This window comes from Temnothorax curvispinosus, unplaced genomic scaffold, assembly GCF_003070985.1.
Source record: "Temnothorax curvispinosus isolate PA1 unplaced genomic scaffold, ASM307098v1 QBEX01004522.1, whole genome shotgun sequence".
Taxonomy (NCBI): Eukaryota; Metazoa; Arthropoda; class Insecta; order Hymenoptera; family Formicidae; genus Temnothorax; species Temnothorax curvispinosus.
Genome location: NW_020214302.1, coordinates 21,613 through 33,319, shown reverse-complemented (window position 1 = coordinate 33,319; position 11,707 = coordinate 21,613). Strand labels below are relative to the sequence as shown.

Here is an 11,707-nt window from a genome sequence, read left to right as displayed (position 1 = left end):
CCGCGCGCGTGATCGGTTTGGGGTTTTTTCTAATTTGTAATTTTTTCCGAATTTTACTTCGTAATCCCGTTTGGAAAATTGACGAAATATTTGACGAATTTGCCTATTGTCTTTTTCGTTCGAAAAAAGCAACCTTGGCAGATTCAGAAATGAAGGAAATTCCACTGAATCGGTTAGAATGTTATTAGAATCGATTCGAGTTGGAAAGGTGTACAATAAGTTGAGAGGCGTAGACATATTTTTTTTTATGTAAAAATACATAAAAAAGCTTTATTTCGCCACCGTTTTCTTGCAAAAAATAAGTATAAAAAACATCTCTCCTTCGCTCTAGTCGTCGTAAACATCATCATCATCATCGTCATCATCATCATCATTGTTATTGTCGTCATCATTATCATGGTAGTCGTCGTTGTGATCGATATCATCATCATTCTCCTCATTATCGCCATCGTCATCATCGTCGTCGTCGTCATCATCGTATTCAACATCGTCATCATCATCGCCGTCTTCAACTTCGTTATCGTCGTCGTCTTCTTCTCTCGGCGATCGCGCATACAACACAGCGATACGTCAATACGGCAAGTATCATCGTCGCTGATCATGTTAGAGGTATGTGAGCGGTGTGTGCGTGATGTGTGTCGGTGAACGGGGGGGTAGGACGGAGGGGCCGCGACGGGGGTAGCGGTGAATTGACTAGTATGGCCCGGATCCACCACTGGGTGCCCCGTAACTCGTGCTGGGTCCGCTCGGTCCGGTGCCACCGATTCCGCCGCCGATTCCGCCGCCGTGACCGCCGCCGATGCCGCCGCCGCCGATACCACCGCCGATTCCGCCGCCGCCGATACCACCGCCGATTCCACCGCTGTAACCGCCGCCGCCGCCGCCGCCGCCGCCACCGGTAACTTCCTTCTGTTGATGCGAAGAAAAAAAAAATTAAATGATTGGAAGATTGGTTTAGAATTTTCGCTTTTTTTTTACGTCACGCCTCGAGTTTCTTTCCCTTACCTGCGTCTTGTATTTGATAAAGTAGACTTCCGGTTTGCTGGGCTGAGTGGGCGTGATGGTGGGCAGGCTGATCTCGGGTGCCTCTTCGGGTTTCTTGACCAGCACGTAGATGAGCGTTTTCTGCTCGTCCTGTTGCGGCAGCGCGGGGATCACCGGAGCGGTCGGGGTCGGCGGAGTGGGCGCCTTGATGAAGATGATCTTGTAGTGCTTCTGCGCCGGACCCTGCGGCGCGATCGGCCTGATCACTCTTTCTTCAGGAGCCTCCGGAGGTGGTACGTGAACGTAGATGTGTTTTTGAATGAGCGCGCCACCGCCGAATCCACCACCGAATCCACCTCCGTCACCTGCGCCGAACTGTGACTGTACTTGGATACCACCACCGCCAACCCCGCCGCCGAGGCCACCTCCTCCGCCGAATCCGCCGAATGCACCGCCACCGCCGAATCCACCGCCACCGCCACCACCTTCAAACAAAGCGCCGACCCCTCCGCCGCCTCCTCCGAGGGATATCCCTCCGCCGCCTCCTCCGCCGCCTCCGCCGAATCCACCGCCGCCGCCGGGAGCACCGTAGCTACTGCTAGGCTGGCTGTAGGAGTATCCGGCTTCCGGCCGCGCCATCGCCGTCGCGGCGAGCGCCAGAATCTATGATTGCAAATTGATTCAATTTTACTTTCCCGATGTTTAGATGTCAAAATAGATAATAGAGATTTTCGCCTGATGTTCGAGGATTGTCTCGTGGTTTTTCTTTAAGGATATTTTAATATGTTTATGTTTGGTTATAATTTTAATACAATGTATCCCTCGTTCCCTTATTCCACTTTCTCTTCCTATTCTTATTGTAATTTATTATATATATTATGCAAAAATTATGCTACTGTTAAATTAAATACAGCTCATGAATAAGTCAAGATGAATTCGTTAAAATCTCTCAATATTTCTCACATAAAAGAGATATACACGTGCGAAAATATATTATTATTTACTTGGTGTACATTAATATAAACAGTTCCCACGCGTTCTTAATTAATAAATATGTAATAGATATAGATCTCTCTCGAAGACAATGTAAATGCTTTCAAATTTTTCAAGTGAAATAATCCTCGGTATTCTTCTGCTCGTTCTTAAACTTCGGCAAACGAAGCAGTAAACGTATATCTAGAGAATAAGCGGTAAAACGTTTCCGGAAGTGCACGGCGGTGGATTTACGAGCACGTGGAACTCATCCTTTTGTTTCAGCCACCGGTTCGCGCTTAGCGTTCCACGGTGTTGTTAGTATTACGTAAACCCGGGAGAGAATCCCGATACTTAAGTTCTTTTCTTCCTGTTTTCTCTCTCTCTCTCTCTCTCTCTCTCTCTTTTAAATCGCGCGAACGGAACTAGAGAAGTGGCACAATCACTGAACCGGTTCTCGGGTTAGTCACTATCACGGAGTACATTGACACCGCACACAATACTCCCTGTGCACCTTCCCCTCTCTTTTACTTTCTCCCGCGTTCTCCGCGCCTCCCGCCCTCGGATGGAACCCCTCGTTCTCGGTCGTAAACGAACGACGAATTCTCTCCTTGTCTCTCTCTCACGGACTTATCATCATCCTCCGAGAAATCTCCCGTACGCGCGAGAAGAAAGTCAGAGAGAAGGATCCGAATGAAAAAAAAAAGAAAAGAAACAGCGAGGACGGGAGGAAGAGGAAGAAGGAACGAGAGGGAGAGGAGAGGAGGGGAGGAGGAGGAGGAGACGAGAAATCGGGGAAATGAGAAATCGTGGACGGGCTACTCACCACGAATGCCCTCATGGTTGCTGCTGTTCCTTGATTTGAGGACTGATGCTTCGCGGATGTCTTGTAGCCCCCTTTTATACGGGCCAGGCATGGGGGCCCCACTCGATGCCTCGACCCATCACCTATGAGATGCGACGGGAGCACTATTGCAAATCTCTCTCCCTCTTTCTCTCTCTTTCTCTCTTTCGGGGTTCTTACCTCTTCTTGCGATACAGAGAGCCCGTACTGCTCAAATTTGTCTCTCTGTACTTTCGGTTGAAAAATTAACCATTCGATCCGGATAGAATCGGTTGCGTCCATCCGTGACATACATGCGTCAGGTAGTGTTAATTCAATGACGAATGAACGTGAGAAATGGACCGTACGACATCTTGTATCACGAATATCGCGAGAATTTATCTAGTTCGTTTATACGCGATACCGTAATAACAGGATTATTTTGTTAACACAACGGTCTTTCAACGAAATGATCTTATCACTGCTAATCAAGCTCAGACAATTCTTATTAATTTTGATGGCTGCGTGATGTTCTCGTACATAAATTTAGATAAAAATTAAGTATTTTTTGCGTTACATTATTCCTAATAAAGAACGATAAAATGCTGCGATAAAATATTAAAAAATTCGTGTATAAATTTCGTTGACTTTTATTGACTCATCGAATGTCACATTTTATGAAGTTGTTAATGGCGAACTTTTTAATGATATCGCGCAATCATTACATTCCTTATTACAAGGCTCTTACGAAGAGACACAATAATGTCGCGAGTACTTGAAGAAAGATTGTAATGCAGGCATTATTCCACCCGCAAATTATGCTGCGGTTTGCCATACAAGTTTCAGTCCATTTCCTGCAGTCGCCTGCAACTTCCTATATAAGTCGATGTCCGCCCACGAAAACGCCGCTTTCTTTAATACCAAATTTTTTTCACGGCCAGGTAAATTGTCGATTAATTGTCGTCGGGCTGAAGCCGGGAACGCTAATACTGGAACGGAACTCCACACAGAGAGAATTTTCTCTTAGAATTTATTCTGAAAATCATGGTATTTGTGTGGGACGACATGTATTATACGAAGAATTTTATGCGAGCTATTTTGATTAATATATCTACCATAAGAAAAAAATGTTAATATCTATCTATTACAATAAAATGTAAAATATGTTTGATTAATTTTACTGAAATATATATAGTAAAATTTCAATAATTTTTCAAAAATTACCAATCTGCTTGGTAATTTTTATTAAGTTGTTTGTAAAATGTCTTTTGTATATTTCAAAAATTTCTCGGTTGCCAAGTTGTCCCAAGTTTGTAGTGAATTTAACGGTAAAATATGACGAAAAATTCTCTCCGTGCAGATATTTTTATTGCCGCGATTCTTTTCGTACCTCGTGCACGTACACGTGTTCGGGTAAGCAGATGACGAGGGTACGGTATAATGACACGCAACAATACGAAATACGCGAATAATGCGAGCGTGGATCTTGCGCAGGGTAGTTAAATCTTACACTTAAATGCAGCTACGCGTTTCGGAAAATGTGAGTGAGAGCCGAAGGCAGGCTGAATCGCGAGAACCTCTGTTTTGTATGACTCGAAACGTAGATTTGTAGAGCGATGATGATAACTGATATAATGCTCGCCGGCCTATTCAGGCCCGTGGGAAAAATTGAAATTGAGTTTTACGCCGGTGCGTAGGCCCATTATCGTGCGTATCGCATGTTTAAAAAGCGTGATTTTCGCGCTTTTGTAGAAAGCGTAACTGGTAACGTCCGACAGCCACTTGTGGCATCTCCACGAGACGCTCGACTGAACAAATTTTGCTCTATTACGTCATATTGAGATGTGCTACTTGAAAAATATTTATGCAATACTCTAATTCATAAATGCTGCGATATATATGAAAATCTTCGGGCTTAATGCGAACTCTGTTTCGTAAGAGCCTATAAAAACGTTGCTATCGATGAAGAAGTCAATCTTTCCTCGTAAAAATCTATAATTGGAATTTAAAATAATGAGCCTGAATTTATTTTCCTCGTTTTTATTTATTTATTTATTTATTATGATCGATTTCGATCGAACAATTAAGCGACGAGAATCCATCCAATTTCATTTTCGTCAATTTTCGAGGCTTCTGTCACACGTAGAAATCTGCATAAACGTTTATCTCGTTTTTTTTTCTCCTAACTGAGATGCGGACGTTTCACGATTGACTAAGTACTTAATTCGCGGTAACCGAATGCTTTCCGCCACTGGTGGTTGAAACAATGGAATTGGCTGCTTCCGCGATCCGCCGAGAAACGGGCAGGAAGAGAAAATAACTTAAAAAATTTCGATTGCAACTTCCTCGGAAATGCCTTACGTTCATGCATACCGCATAACGACGAGAAAAACAGAAGGACCGAGAAAGAAAGGGGGAGTGAGAAGATCGGTGAACCGAAACTCGTTTTTTTTTACCGATATATCGTCGCTATTAATGCGGAGAAAATTAGCATAGAGGATCCTACGAGCACGTGCCGACTTAATTTTGCAATGATGCGCGATGCTCTTGCCGCGATACAAGAAAAGTAGATCACGAGCGGAACGAGTTCTCCAATTCGGACGCGGCACGACCATCGGTCGACGAAAAGTCAGCCTTGCTAAGTGACGGTATCCTCTCACGTTCGAGGTCCATCTTTCCTGCCCCCCCTTCTCCTCCACAGTTAACATAGATATAGACGAAGAGAGGCTACGGTTTCGATGAACGATTCAAGAATGACATAATAACGAAACTGACACAGGCCTCCGCGCAGGTCCTACTCTTCTTCTGGCAGCCTCGACACGTAAACGCTGTATCATTCGGCTCTTCATTTCAACGACTGTTTAAGTCAAACGAAAATAGAATAAAAATTCGAGAAAGTTTAGTCGCACGCGTTGTGGGATTCCACGATTTTATCTTGTTTTTGTAAACACGATTAATAATCGTTAAAATTAATTCTGTCTACAGTTCGCATACTTATGTAATAAAATAATATAATTAAAAAACAGAGAGAGAGAGAGAGAGAAGCAGAAAAAAACGTCAATTAAAATAATGACCAAGCGGGAGAGATTTCGGTCATAAAAGGCACACTCGCTACACGAATTTCTCTCGGAGAATCCTTCTTACGATATAATCAACATGATAGATCGCGGTAAAAGCAAATGTGTCTTTCGTTTGATAGATAAATATTTCGGGGAATGTTAGAGCTCACACGGTGACAAGTCGCAAAAATTATCGTCGGCCTTCATTGCGAAACTGAAAGTCTTCGTTGCCCGCAAGGAAGCTTTTGCCTTCCTCGCGGGAGGAAGAGGGAGAAAGAGAGAGAGAGAAAGAGAGAAAGAAAGGGACCTCGAAATCCATTTGACCCGAATATTCGACTCGACGTATATACATACATACGGAGACGCATCAGCTTCTCGTTTTCTTCTTCGTTTCCCGGTCGAGGAGGAATTAAACTTTCCCGGCGAAGGAAGCGACGGCGGGAATCTTCCTTCCTCTGTCGCGTTCTCCTCCTTTCCACTGCCTGAGCGCGGATTCAACGGGATCTAGATCGTTATCGATCGCACACCGGATTCTCCGATCGGCGGCGGCCATTGAGGACGAGGACGAGCACGAGCACGCGAGAGAGAGTCGTGCCGACACAGCTTACTGTGTACCACGATTCCCCTTGGAGAGAAGAACCGACGCAAATTGCTCATAGAATTTGGTTGCCATACGATACATTTTTTAAGCTGACACTAGAAACTGACGCTCGTTCCAGTTACGTAAACTGTTAAATATTAAAGGGTGAAATTTGAACCAATACCTTGAGTTAAATGACATTTTGTTGTTTTTAACTATTATGTATGTCGGAATTTATTATTTTAACACAAAACAGTATTATTTTAACCCCATTAGTTCAATTAAATTAACATTGTTTTAGTTAAATAGCATCATATTGAGTAGGAGCAGTGGCGACTTATAAGAATGATTAAAAATGACTCACAACAGTTGAGTATAATTTAACACTACGAATTTAATAGTGTATTCTAAGATACTAATAAAACAAACTAACAATAAGTTAAACAGATATATAATGAAATCAACTCGTCCTCTTTATCGCCGAGTTTTAAAATGTTACAACCTTACCGAATGCAACTAATTTATCATTAAAGGACGCTCTTAAACGGTAGCATTGTAAACCTTTATGCGTTCCGTTGCACAAATACCCGCGACACAAAAAATCCATATAGAAAAAAAAAAAAATATCGCCGGCCCAGAGAGTGTCCCAACTCCTTCCCATAAAGCGTCGTAGCGCGTAATGTAAACGTAACGTAATTTGCGTCACGTACATTACGGGCAGATTAGACGTCACGCTCGTCGCGAATGTGGAATACCGTGAATAGTGCCTCCTTTTCCGCGACCGTTGTGCAACACGTGTGTGTATATGCATGTAACGCAACTCTGCGCTAGCCATTATGCGTAAGTATCTTAGAGTATAATGATAATGATAGGATACGTCCTCGTAAATTTTACGCTCCCTCGAGGCAAAACGCTAAACCGTCGGAGCACATACACCTACGAGGCAGTGAAATCCCTCGAGATCTTCGAGATCGTGGCGAATAACGCGTATTCGTATGTCGGTACGTCGCGCGCAGAGGAGTCGACTTTGCGTAACGGATCTGCCTTCGAATATGAATACCGCACCATAACGGACCATTCGATAGGTACCGATAGTTTCCTCATTGAGAGCACTGGACAATCGGCGGGAAAAATTTTTTCTCTTCCCCCTCACGCGTCCAGCGTGTCCGGAGATCACCGGGTATAAATTAACGTTGCGCAATATTTATTGCGAGACGTAATCGAGCGAGAAGCTGTAAGAAACCGAATGTGTAAGACTCGGGCTCGTTAGAAGGTGAAGCGAAATAGGAACTCGCTCGATCTGATGGCAGCGATATGCCGCGGCCGAAGGTGCGGCGAAGAAGCTGGACCCGTTACGCGAAATATATTACAGAGAGAGAGAGAGAGATGCCCTCGAAAACGCGGCGTGGCGCTCGGCAAATGAGTTACATGCAAATAACGTTTCGCGATCGAGCGATTCAATTCGTGACGGAACATCCCGACACGCTGGACACCCCGCCGCCAGTCTTTCCCACCCCGTTAGATAATTTCGCAACGCGAGGCAATTTGCGCCGAGTGCTGCGTCAGATTGAGCATCGATTCTTCGCAGCATCTAGATATTCAATAGTTATAAAAAATACGCAGCATTTTTAATAGTTATAAAAAATACTTTTTATATATGGAGAGGTAAAAGCCATAGTGGCTTTTAAAATATTGACTCGTGTGCATAGATGCAATTTATATATTTTACAGATTGCATCTATGCACACGAATCAATTATATTTCAAAAAATTTGACTTACACCACTATGGCTTTTGTCCCTCCATATATACAGTATATCTTTTAGCAAAAATCTAGATGCTATACATATGTATATATTAAGATGTTCAAAGTGCTTTATATGCGGCGATATGTGCGTGGGCCTCTCGAGGACAACCAGAACAAATCTCTCCTATTCACTGACCCGGGAAGGAAGACCTTTCTACCTTCGAGCGCTGTGGCATATCTCGGGACGTCCGGTTAAATTGCGCGGGGTACTCGAGATACGATTTTCCCGTTCACCTCGGGCCTTACGCGGCTTAATTACATGCCCCTTCGCTCTTGCTCTCGGCTACGTTGACTGCCCAGTAAGAGCGCAGCGAGGACGCCCGTTCTTCCTCCGCTGTTCTCCCATCTCCGTCTCCTCATCTGTCGCATCTTTCACCGTACGAATTCCATATTGACGCCGATCAGACTCGGAGTGGTCGTACTCATTGCCGTAATTGCGAGGATATTTTAATTAGATCACTTAATTTGTCGGAAAAGCAATAGATAATGTATATCAGAGATCCAGTAAGAGTATAAAATAAAATTTAAAAGAAACTTGCGTTGTTTAATTCAATAAATTAAAAGTTATTAAATATGGTAAGTTATTAAAATAAATAAATTAAAAATAAAAATTATTAAAGCAGGGAGCAAATTATTCATTATATAATGCTCATTACAATGAGATTATTACAATTTATTCCATGCTTTAATATTTTTTTTTTTTTTAATTTATTGATTTTAATAATTTAATGTATTTAATAATTTTTTTCTTTTCTAATTTATTGATTTATTGAATCTTTGGGATATTGAATTATAATTTTAAATTATGCAAAAGGGATACAGTTAGTGTTATGTTGTAAGCTACAGGATTAAACGCGACGCGATCGCCGATACTGACACGTGTATTCCATAAGGCGGCGCGTAAAGTCTCCTCTTTCGTGTTCTCTCGATCGGCTCATTCGATTTGTCGGTCTGGTCTGGCATGGTATTTCCGCGGGGATAATCGCGTTATAATTGTAATGCCACGGGAGAAGAAGCGCTACGCAGACCACAGACTTGCCCGAGTGCCAAGTTATCCTTATCTAACACTTTCTCTCCTTTCCAATACTGTCGTCAGAGTATCCGAACGTCGTCTCCGAGGCGCTCATCTCTCGTCGGGTATTAAGGTAAAATCGTCTTTGCGAATTTTCGGTTAAACCAACACACAGGTCAATTGCATAACGTGCGCATCTCTCTCTCTCTCTCTCGAGTCTATAATCGCGTGATTCCTTATTTATTACTGTACTATATCAAAGAACTCTACATACCAGATAATTTTATGATGACTCTCTCTCTCTTTCTCTTTCTCTCGCTCATTCTGTATAAGATCTTACGAAATTTTTGCTGAGAAAAAATATAAGGAGAAAGAGAGAGTCGTTATAAAAATGATTATAAATTGATTTACGTGGAAATTAGATATAATATTGCGTCATCAAGCTGCGATACTCGTTCTCGTAAGCACGAGAGGTCTATAACATTGATCTATAGATCCGCCGATAATCGTCTGGATAATGTTAACTCTATATACGCCGAAGAGTTTCTTTCCGTCGAGATTACTCGCCCGATATTGCCCGTTCTCCGTTCTCTAAAACTTTTGCAAGCTCGGAGAAATGGAAGCGCGTTAATTCCATCTCCTGGGAACACGATATAGCGGCTCACCGGGGACTCACCGTGTTACTCTCGATTAATCGGCGCAATCATCGCGTAATTCTCACGTTTGCTGATGTAATCTGGAACGGCCGACGCGACGCGATTCGTCCTTTAAATGGGCGGAGTAATTGGCGCACCGGCTTCTTGCTCCATATCTATCATCGCCCACGTCATAATTCTCCCGAGGTAGCGGTTAACCCTTTCGCTCTTCCATTTTTGCTGCGTTGTTAAATATATATCGTATAAGATATGTAACTATACGAGGATAAGTTCCACGTGGTTCTCGTTGTGTGTAAGAATGATATTCATTAAACGTTACGAAATTTTGGTATTTTATTTTATTTCTTTACAAAATATATTGTAGATGACGGTAAAATTGATCGAGAGGATTAATCTCAATCTTTATATTAATCTCGTATTAATCGCATATTAATCTCGTGCCCATAAAATTCTGTCGAAGACTTAACTCCAGAATTAAAATGATTCTACCAATACACAATAATTGATAACAATCGAGATTGGGTATCAGAGTGGTTGATGATCTTTCAAATTGAGTAAAAAATCTTTTTTTATTTTAAGACAATAATATAAGAATAATGATCCACGATGCTCCTGCACGACAAGCTATAAATTCTTACTTTAATTTATTTAACATGTTAAGAAAATGAGAGTTTGCTCGCTCAAGTCGCTCATAAATCCGATAGCAATGATTATCAATTAGACGGACCATGGTACGATGGGGTATCGTGAGAAACGGCGTGTTGTATAATAGCGCTGCACCGATCCTCGCTAACAGACGGATATAAACCGTAGGCCCGAGCGGCGGCGGCGGCGGCGCGGCGCCGGCGGCGGGGCGTTACATACTTTCCAGGAAGTATCCAAGGCGGAAGGGGTACGTGGTCACCGGGGTCAGGAAAATCGATACGTGCGCAAGAAGCTGCATCACGATTCTGCATCTCCGTTCTTCGGTATAACCGACACACCGCGCGATTTCTTCCGGTAAGAAATATCTCTCCCAATTCATCACCTGGCGAGTTAGACCTCTGTTTGCATTAGGTTTCCGGTATGAAGGATAATTTATTTTTTGGGGGAGGGAAGGGGAACAAATTATGCAATATACTTAATGATATTTCGTATAGCACATTCGTAGCCCGACGTCCAACAAATCTCCTTAATCCAGCTATAATATAAATAATTTATAAATCGAGATACTCTCAAATGCGCGCGCTAAAGAAATGCGTATGAGCATCTCGAAAAGCGCAAATCACGCCGACGAAGTTAGAAAATCGGCGTGCAGCCGTGAAACTCCCACGCCGACAAAGGTAGAAAACCGCCGGGTCTAAGAAGAAAAAAAAGAAGAGAATCTCCCGCGGGGGTGACATAACGTATTGTGAAGTGTGAACGCCGATCGAAGGCGAAATCGTCTCGGCGGCGCCAGTAACACCGGGAAGTGAGGAGAAGATGCGTCAATAATAGACAAAACCGGCGGAGTACTGAAAAGCTGTGGGAACGCGCGGTGCCAAGCATCATCGGCGGTGGTAGGAATGTCTCTATGGCCGAAGAAAGTTAAGAATTTTCACCTCCTAGAGAAAGCACACCGCATGACGCATGTAGATATTACGCCACGTATAGAATGAATTTCCCCCCTCGCCTCGACGGCCTTCGATCCCGTCGTCGTCGTCGTCGTCGTCGTCTTCGCCGTTGTCGTCAGCACAATACATCTTCTCTCAATGGGTCGTGTCTTATCGTCGCGTTGAAGCTTCCTTCTTACTGCCTTCCGTTTTCTTCCTTTTTGTATAATAATAATAATAATAA

General features: G+C 43.2%; 1 protein-coding gene across 1 annotated transcript; it reads right to left on the bottom strand.

Moving 5' to 3' along the window:
- Nucleotides 1–693: 693 nt before the first annotated feature.
- On the bottom strand, nt 694–2,835 carry LOC112453561 (glycine-rich protein 5-like). Its single transcript, XM_025014363.1, has 3 exons — nt 2,783–2,835; nt 1,006–1,647; nt 694–909 (listed from the first exon to the last, which is right to left on the bottom strand). The coding sequence occupies exons 1-3, from the start codon at nt 2,795–2,797 to the stop codon at nt 694–696; spliced, it is 873 nt and encodes a 290-aa protein (XP_024870131.1). The 5' UTR covers nt 2,798–2,835.
- Nucleotides 2,836–11,707: the final 8,872 nt, after the last annotated feature.